This window comes from Camarhynchus parvulus, chromosome 17, assembly GCF_901933205.1.
Source record: "Camarhynchus parvulus chromosome 17, STF_HiC, whole genome shotgun sequence".
NCBI classification, from domain to species: Eukaryota; Metazoa; Chordata; class Aves; order Passeriformes; family Thraupidae; genus Camarhynchus; species Camarhynchus parvulus.
In genome coordinates this window covers 2,865,702-2,887,711 of record NC_044587.1, presented here as the reverse complement: position 1 = coordinate 2,887,711, position 22,010 = coordinate 2,865,702, and the positions used below count along the sequence as shown (strand labels likewise).

The 22,010-nt window shown below is 55.2% G+C and overlaps 1 protein-coding gene across 4 annotated transcripts in view; it reads left to right on the top strand.

Annotated features, from left to right (window-relative positions):
• Positions 1 to 1,927: 1,927 nt before the first annotated feature.
• Positions 1,928 to 22,010, top strand: part of OLFM1 (olfactomedin 1) — a 35,546-nt gene continuing 15,463 nt past the window's right edge. For 2 of the 4 annotated variants that reach the window (XM_030961380.1, XM_030961383.1), the window contains exons 1-2: positions 1,928 to 2,572; positions 17,145 to 17,294. In XM_030961380.1, the coding sequence (XP_030817240.1) occupies positions 2,507 to 2,572; positions 17,145 to 17,294 (216 nt within the window). In that variant the 5' untranslated portion in view covers positions 1,928 to 2,506. Of the gene's footprint in view, positions 2,573 to 14,324; positions 14,783 to 17,144; positions 17,295 to 22,010 lie in introns of those variants that run through there. The other 2 variants (XM_030961381.1, XM_030961379.1) reach the window with 2 other exon arrangements.

The following is a 22,010-nucleotide window of genomic DNA, read 5'->3' as shown; positions in this document are numbered from 1 at the left end:
AAAATGAGATCCCCCTTTGGTGCTTTGGGAAAAGTCCATTTCAGAGCCTTGTCTGTGTCAAACGAGCTGGGGTTTCATCTTTGAGGTCTGAACCAAACTGAAATCACCCTCCATGGGCACAGCAGCTCTCCAGGTGAAGTTGAGCTGGTTTGTTGAACAATTTTGTGTGAAACGACCTCTCCTTGCTGGGTTCTGCCTCTCTCCCATCTATTTCAAGCCTTGGCTGCACCTGGAGCTGCACCAGCCGCGTGCTGCCTCTGCCTCGTGGCCAGGGTTGATGAGGAGCAGCTCAGGTAGGTTCTGAAGGCACTAGAAACAGTGAAATACCCACAGAGCCACGTGGAACTCTCTCCTCCTCCTCCTCCTTCCTCTGAATTTGGGGATTTGTTTTTTTTTTTGCCCTGCTGTGATCCCTGCCAGGGGGAAGGCAGTGCCTGTGGTAATCAAACACCTCCTGAGGTGCCAGGGAGGAGGTGTTCAAACCCCGGAGCTCCACTGATGCTTTTGGCCTCCTTGTGCTGCTCTCCATGAAGTCAAGAGGAGTTTAATGCTTTTTATAAAAGTCCTCAGCTTTTATGGGCTCTAAAGCGCCGAGTTTAAAGGCAGGTGCTGAGGGAAGTGTCTCAGGAGGGGTCTCTGTGAGACACTCAGACATCCCAGCTGCTCCCTGGGCTGCATTTCCAGGCTCACTTGAAAAGGATGGGATGATTCCCTGGCTGGAGCTGCTAAAACCCTCCTAGGAGGGCTGCCACAACTTCCCCTTAAATATTTGCTGATGCAAACACACAGAAAGCTTTTTTCCAGTTTGCTCTCAGCTTTTTGTCCCCACGGAGGCCCAGCCACAAATTTCCCGGTTCCTGCTGAATTCTGTGATGGCAGAGCTTGGAAAGCATCAGCTCATCCCTGCACAGACCCCATGTCCTGCTCCACTCCCAAGGGCTCCAGATAAAGAAACCCTGGAGCAATCAGGGGGAAATCCTCTGCTGGGGGCTCTGCTAATTGTGGGAAATTCTGTTGTGTAATTAAATAATCACCAAGAGATGATCTCTGGAGCAGGAGGGGTGATGCTTTTCACTCACAGCAGCACAGACTGAAATATTCCATAATATTTATGGGGTCCTGGAAGAAATTGGGGATTGGAAAGCATTCGGGGGGTTTGAGAGAGAGAAACAAGGGGCAGAAGCTGCCAGGGAGGGGCAGGCACCACCTGCAGCCCCCAGGGCACCGCAGGTGAGGTTGGTGTGTGACAAAAGGATTCTCACATCCTCCTGCTGCCCCCAACTCCTGGGGAGCTGAGCCGGGCAGGGGATGGAGCTGGGAGCCTCTCCAGGGACTGGTTTGGCGTTTGGGGGGATCAGATCCCTGGGCACCGCCCCCCTTGCCCCGAGGGAGATTGGGGGAGCACAGGGAGGGGGCTCAGGGTGGGGTTCAGGATGGGGATTAAGGATGGGGTTAGGGATGGGAATAAGGATGGGAATTAGGAATGGGAATTAAGGATGGGGTTCAGGGTGGGAATAAGGATGGGAATTAAGAATGGGGTTCAGTATGGGAATTAAGGATGGGATCAATGATGGGGTGCAGGGTGGGAATTAAGGAAGGGAATTAAGGATAGGGATAAGGATGGGAATTAAGGATGGGGTTCAGGATGGGAAGTAAGGATAGGGTTAAGGATGGGGATAAGGATGCGGTTCAGAATCAGAATTAAGATGGGGTTGAGAATGGGGTTAAGGATGCAGTTCAGGATTAGATTAAGGATCGGGTTAAGGATGGGGATCAGGATGCTGTTCAGGATGGGAACAAGGATGGGGTTAAGGATGGTTTTAACCCCCTGCTCCCCGCGGGGTCCCCGCAGCCTCAGCCGTGCTCCCGCGCTTGCTTTCCCCCCTCTCCCTTTGCCGTGTTTAGTTAAATTTCCCCCGCCTTACTTGATGTCACATCCTGTTCCACAGCCATCCCCTGCTAGTAGCCAGCCCTACCAATTCCTTTTTTTTTTTTTTTTTTTTTTTTTTTTTTTTTTTTAAATCCCTGTCCTCTCCCCATCACCCCCCTTTTCCAGGCAAACTTTTGGCAATAGCAGAGATAATCACTGCGTGCTCCACTGAATTTCTCTTCGCAAATGTCTTTGGAGCAGGGGAGCCATTAAAAAAAAAAAAAAAAAATTAAATAAATTACCAGACAGCCAGCACCGAGAGCAAGCAGAGGAGAGAAACTGGGATCCCAATAAATATGCAAAGTGAAGGCTCTGCTGAGCAGATTTCTGGCATCGCTTCCCGAGGGTGCTGAGAGCCACCCGCAAAATCAGGCTGGTTTTTAATTATTATTTTTGCCGTTTGTCTTTTTTTTTTTTTTAAATAGCGTTTTGTTGTCTTTTTTTTAATTTTTTTTTTATAAATTAAAATATTAATAAGAATAAAGGAGTGAGGAGGCAGCGAGGCTCGGGGACGGCGCAGGGGAGGCTCGCCCGGAGGTGATCTGTATGCGAGCTGCCTAGAACGGGCTGCGAGAGATGCAACCGGCAAGCAAGCTGCTGACCCTCTGCTTCCTCATCCTGATGGGCACAGAACTCACCCAAGTAGGTCCAGCTCTTCCTTTCCCCGCTCCCCTTCCTCCTCTTCTCCCTTTCTCCCCAACGCCATTTTCTGCTAAACCTCGAGAGCAGCACAGGAACCTGCCCGGGGATGGATGCTGCACCTGCCCGGGGATGCTGCACCTGCCCAGCCGCCCCTTCCCCGGGCATCACCTGTGCCCTGCCCCGCACCTGGGCACCATCCACGCTGCTCTGGCGGGATTTCGGGCCGAGGGACCCCCGTGGGAGGGGCAGCCCCGATGGGGGTGTTGGGGTCACCTCTCCCGGCTCACCTGGGGGGCTGTGGGACCCCCGGGTGGGGTGGAGCTGCTGGCCCGGGTGGCCACAAGGACCAGGTGGGAGTGGTGTCCCCCCTTTGTCACCCCCCGACCCTGCTGGGTCCTCGTGTGGGGGTAGCTGTGCTGGTTTTAGGTGACATTTAAATGTCCCTTGGTGTTGGCATCTGTGACAGCCGGGTGGGAGACGGGGGCAGTTTATTTATCCCTCTCTCTCCACTCCACCTGCTGGTTTTTTGGGGTTTTTTTTTTGCCTGGATTTTCATGCTTTTCTTTGCTGTCCCAGCTCCTGGGCTGAGTGAGGTGAGGGGTTGTGGGGAGGAGGAAAGGAGGCGCCCAAAATCCATCCCTTGCAAGTGGAATTAAAACTCCATTTGACTTCTTGAGGCTGCCGGGGGAGAGAGGCAGGCAGGGCGATTGTCTTTTGTGGGTTTTTTGGGTTTTTTTTCACCAGTCACTGAGGAGAGGAAGAAAAAAAGTAATTGCAAGAGGATGCTCTAGATTGTGGGGTTAATTGTGGTGCTGCCTGGAAGCACAAAAAAAAAAAAAAAAAGGAAAGAAAAAGCAGCTATAAATAGGAGGGGAATGGAGGCTTCTTAGTGTAGGAGCAATTAGCAGCTGGGCTCTCATCCTGGATGCTTTATGGAGATGATTTTTCCCTTTCTCCCAGTGACAAAGCTCTCCCTGCCACTGCCCTCCTGCTGAAGTTTGAGCCCCTGGAGCCTTTTTGGCTTTGCACCCTGCCAGGATTCCTGGGAGGATGCAAAGCCAAAAGGAGAGCTCAGAGCTGCCTCAATTCCCCAGAAAAGCTGAGCAGCCCGGAATGCAGGCAGGGAAAGCGGGGGAGGGTGGAAACTGAGCAATCCAGGGGCTGTGGGGATGAGGAGGGGTGGGGAGGAAGAAGAAGCAGAGCAGCCCATTGTGTGTGAGGATGCTGAGGGTGCGCATGCGCCGCGCTGGACAAAGAGCCAGGACCACCAGCACGGCAGCTCCTGCCCACCAGGGCACGGCTGGGGGTGGCCACGGGGACGGGGGGGTGGCAGGGATGTCACCTGAGTGTCCCTGCAGCTTCCACAGGGGTCACAGCACTGCCTGGGCAATGGGTGCTGCCAGCCCCTGGGCGGCCTTGGCAGCATTGAGCTGCTCTGGAGGATTTTCCAAGGGAAAACCAGGGGAAAACCAGGGGAAAACTAGGGAAAAATAAGGAGAAAATCAAGGAAAAACAAGGGAAAAATAAGGAGGAAACAAGGGGAAACCCAAGGGAAAACAAGAGGAAAACAAGGGGAAAACGGGGGAAAACCAAGGGAAAAGCCAAGGGAAAAACTAGAGAAAAGCAAGGGAAAACAAAGAAAAAACAAAGGGAAAAACTAAGGAAAACAAAGGAAAACAAAGGAAAACAAAGGAAAACAAAGGAAAACAAAGGAAAACAAAGGAAAACCAAGGGAAAAACTAGAGAAAACCAAGGGAAAACAAAGAAAAAACAAGGGAAACCAAGGGAAAACAAAGGAAAAACAAAGGAAAACCAAGGTTTCTGCCCTGCCTGGCTCTCTTCTCCTCTCCTTGCTTCCTCTGTGACTGCAGCACCTCAACTTTGGCAGCAACTTTAAATCGTGGTGGGCACAGGGAGCCCAACAGATCCTGGGCAGAGAGCCCTGCCCTGCTGGAGGTTTGAGCCCCTGCTAAAGCCTGGCTGAGCTGAGCTGCCCCGCTGGGGCTGCCCTCAGCCCCCAGTGCCCACCTGGGCAGGTGCCCCGTGCCTGCTGCCTGGCCTGGCACTGCAGGGCCCTCCTTGCCCTGGCACAGCTGCCAGATGCCATCCCCAGAGCCTCCTGCCAGGCCGGGCACTGCCCAGCTCCGTGCCAGGCTGGCTCTGCCGTGCCCTGCACAGAGCCTGGGCAGCAGGGGGGAGGCTGGGGCACGGAGGGGCTGATCTCAGCTTTGCTGCTGAGGCAGGAGGGGCTGCTGTCCCCTCCTGTCCCTCGCTGCAGTGACAGGCCAGCCTACAGGGAAGGGAGGGCTGGGCACTGAGCTGGGCACTGAGCTGGGGATAGAGTGGGGACTGAGCTGGGGATGAGATGGGGACTGAGCTGGGCACACAGCTGGACACAGAGTGGGCTCTGAGCTGGGCACAGAGCTGGGGATAGAGCTGGGGACTGAGCTGGGCACAGAGATGGGCACTGGGCTGGGCACTGAGCTGGGCACAGAGCACGGAGCTGGGCACTGAGCTGGGCACTGAGCTGGGCACACAGCTGGGCACTGGGCTGAGCACTGAGCTGGTGACAGACCTGGGCACTGAGCTGGGCACTGAGCTGGGCACTGAGGTGGGCACATGGCTGGCTCCCAAACGGGGCTGGAGGTGCCAGCCTGGCCTGGCTGGGGCAGCCCTGGGCTCTCTGCCAGGGGTGGTGCTGCAGCACCCTGGGCTGTGCCCCCACCTGGGAGGGGGTTCTGGGGGCACAGGGGCGATGCCAGGCTGGGGCTGCCCCCCTGCTTTGCTCAGGGCTCACAGCCCTGGCTGGGCTGGGCTGGGCTGTGTGGCACAAGGGGGGAGCTGCCCCTAAACCCCCCCAGCTGTTTGTCCTGTGCCTCCATCCCCGATGGCAGGGCTGAGGGTTGCCCTGCATGAAGCATTTCCTCTCTCTGAGCTGCTTTGTGCCCAGCCTGGCCTGTCCCCATGTCCCCACGGGTCAGTCCCACCCTGAAGTGCCCCATTTTGGTGGGTGCAGGGTTTGGGGTGCTGGGATGGGGGGCAGAGGTGCTCTGGGCACTCTGGGCTGCAGCCCCTGGCTCTGGGTGGGCACTCAGCCCTGGGCAGTGCCTGTCCTTGTCCTCCCCTTGGGGACACCCAGGGCACCTCTCCTGGCGCCCATGGGGGACAGAGCCAATTTCTGCTCTCCAAGGATCTGCCAGGGGTGCAGAGCTTGGGGCTGCTGTGGGACAGCCAGGGCAGGCAGCAGAGAGGGGCTGGGGTGCCAGCTGGCTGTCTGTCTGTCTGTCTGTCTGACCTGTCCTTTTGTCCTTTTGCTGGGATGTTGCAGTGAAAACCTCCTGGAATTCCTCAAAGTTTCCTCAGGAGCTGCACGGTGCTCCCACATCCACAGCCCCGGTAACTCTGGGAGCAGGCAGATGTGAAACATTTACAGGGCTTCTGCAAGAGGGGAAAAAAAACCCTAAAAATATGAATTATCTTCATTTACCCATTGATATTCCCTAAAAGAACCTCAAGTCCCTGTCAGGGCTGTCTGCAGGGGACGGAGAGAGAAAAAAAAACCTAAAAATATGAATTATCTTCATTTACCCATTGATTTTCTCTAAAAGAACCTCACGTCCCAGTCAGGGCTGTTTGCAGGAGGGGGAGAGGAAAAAAACACCCTCCTAAACTCACTCCCATCAGGGTGTTTGCAGGAGGGGAGAGGAAAAAATAAAAAATTAAAAAAAAAAAAAAAACCACAAAAAAACAGAGATAATTTCCAGCCCTGGCTTGTATTTATTGCTGGAGTTATCAGTCCTTGTAATCAGTATTAGCAGCACACGTTAATACAGAGCTAATTACTATCAGAGGCAATTAGAGCGCTGGGGGAAGCTCCTGCTGGAGCTGGGAGGGGAAAGTGTCACCTCTGCTCTGTCCACTAAAGGGGACAAGGCTGGGACAGCCCCCAGGAGTGCCCATCGGGGATTTGTGGCTTTTTGGGACGCCCCAGGCAGGCAGGGCAAGGTGGGCTTGGAGAAGCAGAGACACAGGGCTGTGCCTTGGTGCCAGCAGGCCCCAAAGGCGGGGGGACAGCAGCTGGAAATGCTGGTTTTCCTGCTTCTCTGGGCTGCAGCTCCTGGCTGTTCCTGCTCCCCTGGGGCTGAGCCCTGCTGCCAGGGCCTCCAGACTGGCTTTAGCTGCAGTCCTGACCCTTTTATCCTCCTCAGGACCCTTTTATCCTCCTCAGAACCCTTTTGTCCTGCTCAGGGACCCTTTTCCTGTGCTCAGGACCCTTTTTCCATGCTCAGGGACCCCTTTTCCCTGCTCAGGACCCTTTTATTCTTCTCAGGGACCCCTTTTCCCTGTCAGGGACCCTTTTATTCTACTCAGGGACCCCTTTTCCCTGTCAGGGACCCCTTTTCCCTGCTCAGGACCCTTTTATTCTTCTCAGGGACCCATTTTTCCCTGTCAGGGGCCTTTTTCCCTGCTGAGGAACCCCTTTCATCCTGCTCAGGGACCTCTTTTTTCCAGCTCAGGATCCCCTTTTTCCCTTCTTAGGACCCTTTTCCCCTGCTCAGGACCCTTTTTTCCCTGCTCAGGACCCTTTTTTCCCTGCTCAGGACCCTTTTTCCCTGCTCAGGACCCTTTTCCCTACTCAGAACCATTTTCTCCCTGCTCAGGACCCCTTTTCTCCCTGCTCAGGACCATTTTTCCCTGTTCCCAGCCCACCCTCCCCAAGCTGCAGGGACAACAGAGGGACAATGTCAGGACTGAGCCCAGGGCCAGGAGCAGAGCTGAGTTTGCTGGAAAGCAGCACAGAGAACAATTCCTCCCTGGGAAGTGACTCAGGGGCTGGAGGTGTGTGCTTGACCCAGGGAAATGTGCCCAAAAATTCCTCCAAAAATCAGGAACCTGGGCTGGTTTGAAGCTCTTGGCTCCTGCTGCAGATGCTGGACTCAATGACAAGAGCAGCTTCAGCTGAACACAGGTTTGGGCACGTGAAGGGGATGTTTGCTCGCAGAGCTCTTGCTCCCAGAGGAAAGGAGAGGTTCCAGAGGGTTTTTCATGCAGGAGCAGGGAGTGTCCAGAGCTGGGAGTTCATTTCCCAGAGCAGCTTGGGCTGCCTGATCCCAAAATGTGCCCGGCCCTGGAGTCAGACACAATTCTCATACAGAGCTGTACCAGGAGCTGGCAAGGATCCCCTCCATCCACTCTTGGAGGTCTTAAATTCCTTCCTTCCTTCCTTCCTTCCTTCCTTCCTTCCTTCCTTCCTTCCTTCCTTCCTTCCTTCCTTCCTTCCTTCCTTCCTTCCTTCCTTCCTTCCTTCCTTCCTTCCTTCCTTCCTTCCTTCCTTCCTTCCTTCCTTCCTTCCTTCCTTCCTTCCTTCCTTCCTTCCTTCCTTCCTTCCTTCCTTCCTTCCTTCCTTCCCTTCCCTCCCTCCCTCCCTCCCTCCTTCCCTTTTATTTTCTGTCCATCCCTTCCCACAATGAGAGGAAAACTTGTGATCAGCATCCATCTCCTGCAGTCAGGTTTGCGCAAGCGGTGGCAGCAAAAAAAGTGACAAAAACCAGGCAAAAACCTCAGGATATTTGGAATTGTGACCCCAAAACCGAGGGGGAACTCGGTGCCATTTCCTGTGAGCTGTGAGGCGCCCCTCAGAAGGCTGTGCTGTGCCCAGAGGGGACGGGCACCGAGGGTTTGTCCCCTCAGGGGGCTGTGGCTGCCCAGGACACGGGCTTTTTCAATCCAAGCTTTTCAGGAGGGAGGAAAATCCCAATCCAAGCTTTTCAGGAGGGCGGAAAATCTCAATCCAAGCTTTTCAGGAGGGAAGAAAATCTCAATCCAAGCTTTTCAGGAGGAAGGAAAATCTCAATCCAAGCTTTTCAGGAGGAAGGAAAATCCCAATCCAAGCTTTTCAGGAGGAAGGAAAATCTCAATCCAAGCTTTTCAGGAGGAAGGAAAATCCCAATCCAAGCTTTTCAGGAGGATCCCTGACATTCCAGATCCAGGTTCTTGCAGAAAGCACAGACCCCAGAGTGTCCAGGGCACCCCAGAAATGTCCAGGACAGAGGGGAGGAGCTCAAGGAGCAGGATTTGGGCTGTCCTGTGCTGCAGTCTGCAGTCCTGACCTTTTGTCCCTGCGGTGGGAAGGGCACTGAGCTCATGGCACAGCTGGCACAGATGGCATCGTCCTCCTGGGGTGTCACCTGAGCTGTCCCCAAGACTCCAGCGAGGTCTGGGGCTGTTAAAATCCCTGATTTTACCAGAGATTGGGCGTGGTTTATTCAGAGCAGGAATTCTCTGGTTTATTTCATGTTAAAATCCCAGATTTTACCAGGGATTGGGCGTGGTTTATTCAGAGCAGGAATTCTCTGGTTTATTTCATGTTAAAATCCTAGATTTTACCAGGGATTGGGAGTGGTTTATTTCTCTTGTTTATTTCATGTTAAAATCCCCGATGTTACCGGGGATCGGGCGTGGTTTATTCAGAGCAGGAATTCTCTGTCCTGCACGCCATCCCCGTTTGGGAGCAAGAGGAATTTGGGCACTTCTTCTTCTCTGCAGCAGCCAGGAGAGGGAGACAGTGACCGCCGTGTCCCCGCCGTGTCCCCGCCGTGTCCCCGCGCTGCCACCGCCGATTGTCGCCGCCCGCACGCCCCGACCCTCGCAGGGCTCCTCTGGGCACCGAGCTCTGCGCTCTCCCCTCCCTGCAGAGGAATTTTCCAGCCCGCAGCTCCTTTGGGAGTCCCTGTTCTGTGCTTTATCTCGCGTTCCTGGCTCTTTCTCTGCCCGGAACGCAAATAAAAACAAAAAAGTGACCGGGAGAAAGCTGAGCTCCACCACCTCAGGGATTCCTGCTCAGGGACCCCCTTCTCCTGCTCAGGACCCTTTTATCCTTCTCAGGGACCCTTTTTTCTGCTCAGGACCCTTTTATCCTGCTCAGAGACCCTTTTCCCCTTCTCAGGATCCTTTTCCTCTGTTCAGGGACCCCTTTTTTCTGTTCAGGACCCTTTTCCCCTACTCAGGACCATTTTATCTTGCTCAGGGACCCCTTTTATTCTGCTCAGAGACCCCTTTTTTCTGCTCAGGACCCTTTTTGTGCTCAAGAACCCATTTTCTCCTGCTCAAGGACCCTTTTCCCCCTGCTCAGGGACCCTTTTCCTGCTCAGGATCCCCTTTTTCCCTTCTCAGGGACCCCCTTCCCTTCCCCTGCTCAGGGACCCGTTTTTCCCTTCTCAGGACCCTTTTATCCGGCTCAGGGACCCCTTTTTTCTGCTCAGAACCATTTTCCTGTGCTCAGGACCCTTTTCTCCCTGCTCAGGACCATTTTTCCCTGTTCCCAGCCCACCCTCCCCAAGCTGCAGGGACAACAGAGGGACAATGTCAGGACTGAGCCCAGGGCCAGGAGCAGAGCTGAGTTTGCTGGAAAGCAGCACAGAGAACAATTCCTCCCTGGGAAGTGACTCAGGGGCTGGAGGTGTGTGCCTGACCCAGGGAAATGTGCCCCAAAAAATCCTCCAAAAATCAGGAACCTGGGCTGGTTTGAAGCTCTTGGCTCCTGCTGCAGATGCTGGACTCAATGACAAGAGCAGCTTCAGCTGAACACAGGTTTGGGCACGTGAAGGGGATGTTTGCTCACAGAGCTCTTGCTCCCAGAGGAAAGGAGAGGGATGGAGGGGGCACCCCTGGAACCCCTCTTGTTTTGGGGCACCCCTGCTCTCGTGGTGGGGGACACAGAAACAGTGATGGAAGAAAGTTTTTCTTGTGCAGAAACCCAAAAAAAAACCCCAAAGTGACCAGGAGAAAGCTGAGCTTCAGCAGTTCAGGGATTCCTGCAGATGTGGTGATGGAAAAGTTGATTTTTGAGGACCAAAATCCAGCTGGGGAAAGCCCCATCAGGGCAGACAGGGCCACCTGAGGCTCTTCCTTACTGCTTCCTGTGTTGTGCTCCAGCAGGTCTCTCACATGAAATTACCTGGATTTTTTTGTTGGTTTATTCATTTTTTTTTTCATTTAAAACCAGGCAGATGATCAGGGTAAGGCAGAGTTCCTGTGCTTGCATGTCACCTGTGTCAAAAAGTGACAAAAGTCATTGTCCTGCTCACTGCAGCTCATCACACACCAGCAGCTCCAATTCCTGCTCTGCACATCCCTAAAAAAGGGGGAACAGCAGCTCCTGGGAGCCTCTTTTTCCACCAGATCTCAGTTTTGGGGTGGGTTCATCTTCCAAGGTCATGCCTTTGGGAAGGGTTGTGCCCCTTCCTGCTCCTGGCAGGTCATTGATGCATTAAGAATTTTCAAAGGTCTTTAATTTAAAATTTTAAATGATCTGGAAAAACATTTTGATGTCCCTTCCTTAACTCCATTAATCTAGGCAGCAACAAAAAAAAAAAATATCCCCCCAAAAGTGCTGCTTTTGATTCTTTCAGAAACACTGCGAGCAGGAGAGAGAAAGAAAGAAAGAAAATCCCCCAGGATTTCTCTTTTTCCCCCCATTATAACAGGCACAGCTCCTCTCTGGGCTTTGCTGGCCCTGTCTGGAGGAGCTTTAATCATGGCAGAGCAGGAAGGGAATGGGGATGAAATCCTCCTGCCCTGCTGGGAAATCAGGTTTCAGCCCAGCTGGGATCCAGGGCAAGGCACGGGAGGGATTTTTATCCAGAGCAAAGCACAGGAGAGATTCTTAAATTTAAATACTGAAATATCCACAGGATTAATTCCCATTTGTGTGTCAGACAAATATGAGGGATAAACTTCCCTGACAAACTCTGCTCCCACTCAGAGGGGCAATCAAGGCCTGAGCACAGCAAGCAGAGCAGGGATTTGGGATTCCTCCTAAAAGGTGGAACTTTTCCAAGTTTTTGTGGGTTTTTTTTTTTTTGTTTGGTTGGTTGGGGGTTTTTGGTTTTTTTTTTGTTTGGTTGGGGTTTTTTTTTGTTGTTGTTGTTTTGTTGGGGTTTTTTTTGCCTGAGGAAGCTGTTCCTGCCCCCCCCAGCCTGAAGGAGCTGCTGGGTGCTGACCCCAGAGATACCCACAGGTACCCACAGGTGCCACCCTGCACACCCAGCAGCAGCTTTGCCACGCAGGGATGAGGATGCCTGGGCTGGTAGAAGCTGATTCCATGGGGTGCAGGCAGCTGGTGCTGCCCAGAGCAGGGCACTGCAGGTTCAGGGGCAGCAGGGCTTCCCTCCTGCCTCCAGCATCCTCACCTGGGCTGGAGCTGGGCAGGTGACACACGGATGGAGGGATGGGAGTTCAGCTGCTGCAGCCTGGCACGAAGCAGCTGTGCCAGTGCCCTGCTGTGCCAGGGGTTTGTCACAGGGATGGGATCTGACCTGGCAGCAGCGCTCCTGCTCTACCTGATCTCGATTTCCCCACCTGGTGGAACTGCTGAATGTGCTTTATTGCACAAAGCTCCCAGGTCTGCCTGCAGGATTAATGGGCTGTTCCTGTTCCTGCTCCTGCTCCCTCTGCCCAGCCTGGCTGTGCTGGGATGATCCCACAACAAGGGCCACGTCCCCAGTGAGGGACAAGATCCTGCTGAGGTGGGATGAGGTCCTGGTGAGGTGGGATGAGGTCCTGGTGAGGTGGGATAAAGTCCTGGCAAGGTGGGACATGGTTCTGGTGCCAAGGTGGGACATTGTCCTGCTGAGGTGGGACACGGTCCTGCTGAGGTGGGACACAGACCTGCTGAGGTGGGACACGGTCCTGCTGAGGTGGGACACAGACCTGCTGAGGTGGGACAAGGTCTTGCTGAGGTGGGACATGGTCCTGCTGAGGTGGGACAAGGTCTTGCTGAGGTGGGACATGGTCCTGCTGAGGTGGGACAGGCCAGCTCAGCATGAATTGCATTTTGGGCCTTCCAGCTTCCCTGCTGGGATGTGCACTGCACATCACCCGGGTGCTGGATGTGAGGTGGGTCCAGGTTTTGGGGCAACAAAACCCCCACCCCAAGAATCCACAGCAGTGGAACAGCAGCTCTGGAGGGGTCGGGTTTGGGGCTGGGCTGGGCTGGTCAGACTGGTGGGAATGTGGTGGCTCCCAGGGCCAGCCCATGGAGCAGCTGAGGCTCCCTGCACCCGTGTCGAGGTTGGGGCTGTGCCACAAAGCAGGGGTGACACTTCTGTCCTCTGCAGAGGGACAGGGGGCTCATTTCTGTGCTGCTTTGCACGGGGAGTGCCGAGGTTCTCTTAGGGAAGGATGCAGGAACTGTGGGGCTCTGCTGGTCGGAGATTTGGCTTCTGCAGTCACCAGAGCAGTTCTGCAAGTGGCTTTGAGACACCTGAGTGGTGACCAAGCCCAGGTGACATTCCAGGCTGGCTGGACAGGCTGTGTGCCCTTTGCATCCCTCGGCAGCGAATTCCTGCGCGGGGAATGAGGCGGGAGCAGGGCTGGCAGTGAGCTTTGGGTTATCCTTCGTGCTGTTGTGGCGGGACGTGGCGAGGTGACAATCGGGGGTGTGGGGGATGCTCTGACAGCCCGCTTGGACCTGGGGACAGCAGGGGACCCACAGGGGACCCGCAGAGGACTCGCAGGAGACCCCCAGCCCGCGGGTCTGTGCGGGAGAGGTGCGGCCCTTGCGGGTGGCACCGCGGTGAAATGCTGCTGCTCCCTTTGGTTCTGGCACGGCTCCGTGTCCCCGCCGTGTCCCCGCCGTGTCCCCGCTGTCCTCCGCGACCACGGAGCGACCCCGGCCCGCAGCGCTGCCCGCAGCCGCCAGAGGGCGCCACGCGCCGCAGCGGGGGAGCCGCATCCCCAAAATCCGCATCCCCAAAACCCCTTCCACCCCCCAAACCCCTTCCACCTGCTCCCCCAAACCCCTTCCGCCCAAAACCTGCTCCTCCAAATCCCTTCCACCCCCCCCCGAACCCCTTCCACCACCCCCCAAAATCCCTTCCACCACCCCCCAAAATCCCTTCCACCTGCACCCCCAAATCCCTTCCACCACCCCCCGAACCCCTTCCACCTGCTCCCCCAAATCCCTTCCACCTCCCCCCAAAATCCTTTCTACCACCCCCCAAAATCCCTTCCACTGCCTCCCCAATTTTCCCGTTCTCCTCATTCCTCTCCCCTCACCCAGTTTATCTCCTCAAATCTTCTTCCCTCCCCCCAAATCTTTCTCTTCCTTCCCCACGCTCCCCAAAACACCTTCTGCTCAATATCTCCCCAGTTCCTTCCTTTCTCCCCAAATCTTTTTTCTCTCCTTCTCTCCACTTCCCTGTCCCAAATCTTTCCTCCCCATATTTTTTTCTTTCCCTCGCCATGTTTTTTCTTCTCTCCTTCCCTTCCCTCCTCCTTCCCCAAATCTTTTCTCCCCAGATCTTTTCTCCCCATACCTCTCCCCCTCCCATCTCTCCCCTCCCCTTTCCCGAAACCTCTCCTCCCACTCCCTTCTCCCTCAAACATTTTCTCCCTGATTCTTTTAGGTCTCCCCAAATCTCTCCTCCCCAAATCGTTCATCCCCAGATCTTTTCTCCCTAGACCTTTCATCCCCACATCTTTTATCCCCACATCTTTTCTCCCCAAATCTTTCCTCCCCAGATCTTTCCATCCCCAGATCTTTCCATCCCCAAATCTTTTCTCCCCAGATCTTTTCTCCCCAGATCTTTTCTCCCCAGATCTTTTCTCTCCATACCTCTTCCCCCTCCCATCCCTCGCCTCCCCTTTCCCCAAACCTCCCCTCCCACTCCCTTCTCCCCAAACCCTTTTCCGCCCTCCCTCCCCGCTCTCCGCTGTCCCCTCCCTCTCGCCCATCTCCCACCGCAGTGTCCCCGCCTGGGTGGGCTCTGCCCGCCCCTCCCGCTCCGGTCCCGCCCCGGTTCCGCCTCCCGCTCCGCTCGCTCGGGCTGGGGCGCGCCCGGTGGCGGCGGGCGCAGGGAGCCAGCCCCGCTCCTCCGGCTGCACAGCGGGCACAGCGCCGGGCAGGGCACAGGAGGAGGAGGAAGAGGAGGAGGAGGAGGACGATGGGGCGGCGGCGAGCGGCGGCGGCGGCGGGGCGGCTGGCGCAGCCCGAAGGCAGCGGCATGGAGCCCGGCGCCGGTGCAGAATGAAGGGTGCCTGCCGCCCCCCCCCGCAGACATGTCTGTGCCTTTACTCAAGATTGGAGTCGTCCTCAGCACCATGGCCATGATCACCAACTGGATGTCGCAGACGCTGCCCTCCCTCGTGGGGCTCAACACCACCAAACTCACGGCGGCCACGGGCGGCACCTTGGACCGCAGCACGGGAGTAAGTGCGGGAGGGCTGCGGGGCACGGGGAGGGCTGCCCGGGGCATCCCAGCCTCCAGGAGCATCTCCCATCCCGGGCATCCCAGCCTCCCGGAGCATCCCGGAGCGTCCCCGAGTCCCGCAGCATTTTCGCATCCCGGAGCATCCCCGAGTCCCGGAGCATCCCGGAGCATCCCCGCATCCCGGAGCGTCCCTGCGGCTGCTCCCCGCCGCCGCCCAGCCCTCCCCGCCCGGCTGTCACATCTCTCCTCGCCCAGGTGTCCCCCCCTGCAGGATGTCCCCCCCGCGAGTGTCCCCGCGGTGCTGCGGGAGCGGGGATGGGGCGCTCGGGGCACAGGGGGTGCTGGCAGGGGATGGGGGTGACGGCGCAGGGAGCGTCTCTCGCTCTCCCCTCCTCTCCTCTAGTTCGGCCATCCCTCGTTCGTGCCTGGGGGGACTCGGCTGCCTCCCCGCACCGTCTCTGCAGCCGGAGGGATGCAAAGTTTCCCTCGTGGCCGCTGCAAAAGCCGCCGGGAGAGCGGGTGCGAGTCCCGGGAGGCGGCTCTGCTGCTCTCCCTGCGCGATCCGCCCTCGGAGGGATGGAGATGCAGCCGGGCTGGACATCCCCTGTCCCTGCCCTGCTGGAGAGCTGGGGCCGTGCCTGAGCTGCCCACTTTGGGAATGGCTGGGAAAATCATTCCAGTCTGTCTGTCTCTGTTCCCTGAGCAGGGAAAATCGGGCACCTTTCTCCTGCAGGCTGCACGCTCGTGCTTTCTGACAGAGCCCCGCTGCTGCAGCTCCGCTGTTCCCGGAGTATTCCGTGTAGTGCTCAGTGAATGAAACTGGGATTTTTTATTTTTTTTTCCCACGTTGTCAGGGTTTATGAGATCCATTTATTATTCTTATTTTTATCCCCCGCTCGTTTTAGCCAGGGAATCCAATTGTGCGTCTGCCTGGGCATGTCTGTCAACGTGGGCATTTGCAAGGTGATTTGTTCTGTAGGGAAGCGGTGAAAAGAACATTTCCCCTCTGGCTGGGGACACGGTGACACCTTCAAAGTGCTCCGAGCCTGGGTTGGGATTAAATAATGGATTATGCCGTGAGACAGAAGGAAAATTAAGAGCAGAGAGGGGAACGCGCTGTGTTTGGGATGGGCTCCGTTCCCCGGCGTGCCCTCAGCACTGCATCGCATCCCCGCTGGGATTCTGCACTGGGCTCGGCTCCGGGCTTGCCCTGCCTGCAGCCGAGGGGAGCGATTGTCCGGGGAGGCTCCTCATGCCCGGGGAGCGTGGCAGAGAGAGGGGAACGGAACTCGGGGTGTCCGTAGGTCGGGGCGTCCGTAATTCGGGGTGTCCGTGCCTTGGGATGTCTACCTCGGGTGTCCATGCCTTGGGGTGTCTGTAGCTCAGGGTGTCCGTGCCTCAGGGTGTCTGTAATTCTGCGTGTCTGTAATTCGGGGAGTCTCTACCTCGGGGTGTCCATGACTCAGGGTGTCCAAAATTCAGGGTGTCTGTGCCTCGGGCTGTCTGTAATTCGGGGTGTCCCTACCTCACGATGTCCGTGCTTTGGGGTGTCTGTGACTCGGGGTATCCATGCCCTGGGGTGTCCATAATTTGGGGTGCCACTACCTCAGTGTGTCCGTACCTCGGGGTGTCTGTACCTCGGGATGTCCATAATTCAGGGTGTCCATACCTCGGGATGTCCATAATTCGGGGTGTCCATGCGTCCATACCTTGTGGTGTCTGTGCCTCGGGGTGTCCGTAATTCGGGGTGTCCATACCTCGGGGTGTCCGTAATTCGGGGTGTCCATGTGTCCATACCTTGGGGTGTCTGTGCCTCGGGGTGTCCGTAATTCGGGGTGTCCATGCGTCCATACCTTGGGGTGTCTGTGCCTCGGGGTGTCCGTAATTCGGGGTGTCCATGTGTCCGTACCTCGCGGTGTCTCTGCACTCATCTGAGCGCATCTCGGGCTGCCAGACCCGGCCCCAGACCCCGGCGGGCTCTGCAGAGCCGGGGGCACTGCTCAGCCTCGGCAGCACGCTGTGCCCTCCTGGTGGCTCGGGCTCGTCCCTGTCCCAGTGTTAAGGACTCTGTCACCGCAGCAGGGCAGGGCTCCCTGCGCTGGCCAGCACTCGGAATTTTCACCGTTCCCTGTGTCCCCGCTTTCCCACTCGCGTTGCCTTCGTGTTTTCAGCTCTTCCTCTCCTTTTCGGACCCTTCTCTGATTCGTCCCCAATCCATATTTTTGCATTCCAAGTGAATTTTGCCAGCTGGGCCCTCGGAGGAGCCTCCACTCCCTGCCACGTCCTCATCCCCCTTCGCCTCCCAGAGCCCTGCCAGGCCTCCCCTGGTTAATTAACCCATCTCTCCCTGTGTTAATTAGGTGTTGCCTACCAACCCAGAGGAAAGCTGGCAGGTGTACAGCTCTGCCCAGGACAGCGAGGGACGTTGTATATGCACAGTGGTGGCACCTCAGCAGACGATGTGCTCGCGTGATGCCAGGACAAAGCAGCTGAGACAACTCCTAGAAAAGGTAATGCTTGGCCCCTGCTGCCAAAAGTGCTTTGGTTTGGTGGGGGAGAAACCTGAGCTGAGCCTTGGTTTCCAGGGAAAACCCCTTGGGATGGTTTTTCCATGTGGAGCTGTCCCTGTGTGTGTAGTGGGCAATAATCAGCTGCAGGCAGGAGGAGAAATCTCTTTAAGTGTTTTCTGAGAGGAAAGCCTGGCCTAAGGTCAAGGGAAAACTGCTGAGATCAAAGCACCAATATTGAACCGTATCTCTAAAAAAAAAAAAAAATTAAAAAAAAAAAAAAATTCCCCTTTTTTTATTCTGTTGGCACAAGCAGTTTGAGAGCAGACTCAGCAACAGGAGAGCAGAGAGAATTAAAAGCCCAAAGCCAAGCTTTCCTAGGCAAGGTGGTATTGAAAAGGTCAAGTGAAACCCTGCAAGCTGTCACCAGCAGGTAGCACAGAGATGACACTCAGTGGTTTTCTGCCTAACGTTGACATCCTCTTGATTAGTTTTTAGTAGTCTTCTGTCCAAAAAGATCAAAAAATCTCATTAGGGAAACATCCCCAATAACAAGGAATTTTCCAGACAATAGATTTCAGTGAAGAAATGCTGTTTCATGTGAAATTGTGCTCTTCTCTTGCAAATATGAGCTGGCTCCTGTGCTGGATATATAATTAAACCCCATCCCCTAATGCTATATTGGCCTGTGCCGTGCATGACAAAAGAATTTTCATCCTGCTGCTTTGGGGGAAGCTGCTGTATTAATTCCCTCTAACAATATTAAACCTCCACTTAACTGATTTCCCCCATGTGCTGAGGACAATAAAGCCAGCCAGGAAACATTCAGCCCTAAAACAATTCTTTGGGTTGTCAGAGGCTGCTAAAAATAATCCCAAGTCAGGCTTTTCTCTCTCACAGCAATAACACCCTGGGTGCTTTGGCTCCTGAGAGGCAGCAGGATTTATGAACAGCTCAGAGGTGCTCCCAGAACTCTTCATCCACTCTAAACAATCAGGATTTGACCCAATGCCCTCAGCTGATGGGCAGGAGTTGGGAATGGGAGACCTGGGATAACATCAGGAGGGTGGAGGTGCTCAGTGGGGTTTTTTTTTAATGCAGCTCTCTGGCTGCCAATGGAGAAAAAGTGAGGGAGGAGCAGGATTTCTGGGCATGTGTTGTGGGATATGTTACCTGCCTGCTAATCTGGCTGCATCTCACGCCCACGCTAACCTATATGAAAAACCCCAAAATAAGGAACAGGCTCTTAGTGCCAGACATCTGATCCTGATGGAGGCTGAACTGATCATCCCTGGAGGTGCAAACAACTGCAGAGCAGAGCTTCCAGCTTCCCAGGGAGGATTTCAATCCTGAAAACTCCTTCCCTCAGCTGGCATTCTAACCCTGTCTTTGTGATGGGGGGAAATTGCAGCTCCTGGTTTCTCCACACTGTGTCAAGGAGGAAATTGTGGTTGGGTTTTCCAAGGAGCAGACATGGAATTCACCCATGGAGATGATGAGGTGTTGCAAGGCATCAGGTGCATTTGTGTGTGCACAAAGCAATTAGAGCATCTCCAGGGAAATCCCCATGCAGAATCTTTTGGAATTTGGAGGTTCAGAGCTGCCATCCATCCATGCCCAGCTCATGGGGATGAGGATCTGTGTAGGAACTGCAGTTGGGAAGGAGTGGTGGGCATCCTGGCAGGTCACAGAGGGCAGGGGAGGGCTGCTCAGGCTGCACAGAGTGTTCAGCCCAGGCTTTGACACTCGAGGCGTCTGAGCTCATCCTTGGCTGGGGCACACAGAGTCCTTCCAGCCTCACACGTGGCAGGTGCTGAGTGCAGCCCTTGGACTGCACCCAAACCAGGACATCACCTCAGTCCTGCTCATCATCAGATTGTGTTTGATCTCCAAACAGAATCTGATTGATTCATTGATTGATTGATTGATTGATTGATTGATTTGTTTATTTGTCTGGCCCTGTTATCAGGGACAGCTCCCTCTCTGCTGGTGAAACCATTTCTGGTTTCCTGCCAATCCTTCCTCTCAGCCAGTGCTGATTTCCAGGTTTAACAGTTCTTTTTGTTCCTCTGGTGGTCACTCCCAGGTGTGTACAGGGGGACAGTGACATCTCAGCCACCCCTGCCTCCTGCAGACCTTATCAGATGAACTTTTCATTTCCTGAACCATCAGCTGAGTCCATTTCTCTGCTGTTTTTTCCCCCTAAACCTTGAAAATCTCCCTCAAGATTCCTCTTGCTGTTGCTCCATCAGTTTGTGCAGCTCCCCAAGGCTGAAGGTTCATCCCCAGGTGAAACCCCAGAGCTGGGCTCAGAACAGCCCTTTTGGAGCTGCCAGGAAAGGCTGATCCCCAGGGAAGCTTGAGCAGGGTTTAAACCTCGGATCTGACCTTATAAACCTCACTGAGGTCGTCAGGCCAACCCTGACTCCCTGTGACTCTGGTTTAATTGTGAATCAGCTCCTCAAACAGGAGGACAAGAGCAGCACTGGAAGCTTCATTTGTATTAATTTCCTATTTCAACTGCTAAAAATAACTCTTCTTCCCCCAGACAGCCACAGGTATCTGTCTCACATTATCTCGGTGAAAATGAGGTTTCAGGCTGAGAGAGGAGGCAAAAAGCATTTTCAGGCGAGGCTGGAGGACTGCAGCTGATGGATGGAGCTGAGGGAATTTAAGAGGCACTATCCTTGGGCCTGAGTTCATTAGAGCACTTCTGTACATGCTTCAGCCTGAGCTCTAACAGGCTCATTGAAACCTAATCATGTGCCAAAGTGCTTTGCTGGATCAAGGGCACAATATGCTAATGAGGGAGAAGAGGCAGATCCTCAGCGCTGGAGCTGCCAGGGATCTCAGGCTCATCCCTACAAATCTGGCCAGGATCTCACCCCATGGAAAACAACGCAGGCAGCAGATACCCACTCTGGGCTTGTGAAATCCACCCCAGAACAGCACAGCAGCTCGTTTGAGGCATCTCTGTGCAGAGGCACGTGAGGAGGGTATTTTCCTGTGCTTCAGGGAGCAGCAGAAACGTTCCAGAGGTGTTTGAGGGCAGCAGCCTGGGCGAGATGCTCTGGGAGCAGAGCGTGTCTCTCCCTTCCCACCACCTGAGAAAGAGCCCAAGGAGCCTCCCAAAATTTTACTCGGCAGACTCAGGTATTGGTCTGTCATTACAGAAATGCTCTTTTCTGACTATTTGCAGCTGGGGTTAGGCACTAGTGGAATAAATGGGATTCATTTTGCATGAGCCCTACAAGTCATCCCTCTCTCTGCTCCTTGGAACAATTCTGCTGCTCAGCTCGAAGGACAGGCTGGATAACTGGAATAAAAGTAGCTTGGCAGGCCAGCCATGCTTGTCTAAGGCTCCTCTTCTCCTGCCTCAGGGCACAGAGAGGTCTTCAAACCCCTCCGCATGCAGCCCAGGTGAATTAACACCCACTGAGAGCTGACATTCCCCGCAGTAGGCGAAGCTTAATGGGAGCTGACCAGGCTCTGGCTGAGCTCAGCTTTGCTCTTTTCTCCTCCAAACCTTGTTCTGCACTTGCCTGCTCCTCACACCTCCCTGAGCAGCTCCAGGGGAGGTCAGGCTGCTGCTGCTTCATCTCTGAGGCTCAGACACCACAAATAACTTCACCTTTGCTGAGGAACACTCTGGCCCCCGGAGCAGCTGCACAGAACACTCCAAAGCCTGTTGGCCTTTGCCATGCAGGTCACCCATACATTTTTAATAGATCCCTGCAATAGTTTCAGTGTCATCCTGCATGAGCAAGGGACACTGTGATGGTTTTTCCAAGCTGGAGGGGCACCCTTGGCATTTGCCCCGTGCTGTCCTGAGGTGCCCTCGCTCTGCCACTCCAGGTAAGTCCCAGTTCACCACAGTGGGATTTGCCAGAGGAAACGTGGGATTTGCCAGAGGAAATGTGGGATTTTCACCACTCCTTCCCTCCCCATGCCAGCTTGGCTGCGGTGAGGACGCAGACGGGAGCGGATGTGGCACCCATCCATCCAGGGAGCAGATCCATCCACCCACAGCTGAGCAGGATGGGAACAGGATGGGAGCAGGATGGGAGCAGTCTGAAGCAGAATGGGATCAGGCTGGGATCAGGCTGGAATCAGACTGGGAGCAGGCTGGAGCAGCATGGGAGCAGGATGGGAGTGAACTGGAAGCAGGCTGGAAGCAGGATGGGATCAGGCTGGAATCAGGCTGGGAGCAGGCTGGAATCAGGCTGGGAGCAGGATAGGAGCAGGATAGGATCAGAATGGGATCAGAATGGGATCAGGCTGGCTCAGGAGCAAGGCCCTGATGCAGCAGCAGCAGCAGCAGCAGCAGCAGCAGGCTGGGTGCCTGATTCACTTTGCCCACAGACGTCATCATGGTGGTGGCACTGCTGGGGTGACGTGGCAATGGCACTGCCGGGGTGACGTGGCGGTGGCAGGAGCAGCACCCGTGGGCTGAGCCCTGTCACGTCCCCACCGTGGGACAGACACGTCCGGCCCCGCTGCAGAGCCCTTCAATATGGCTCGGTGCTAAATAGGAGCTGACGTCAGACCCGTTCCACCTCTCCCAGCCTGGAAAACAGGAGGGAATATCTTAATAAATCAGATGGCAGCCAACCTTCAAAATCAGGTCAGCCTCGCTGGCGTTCCCCTCCCCTCCTCACACCTCCAGCTCGTTTTCTCACCGCCAGCCCAGCCAAGCTCCTTGCATCATTCCCTGGCGGG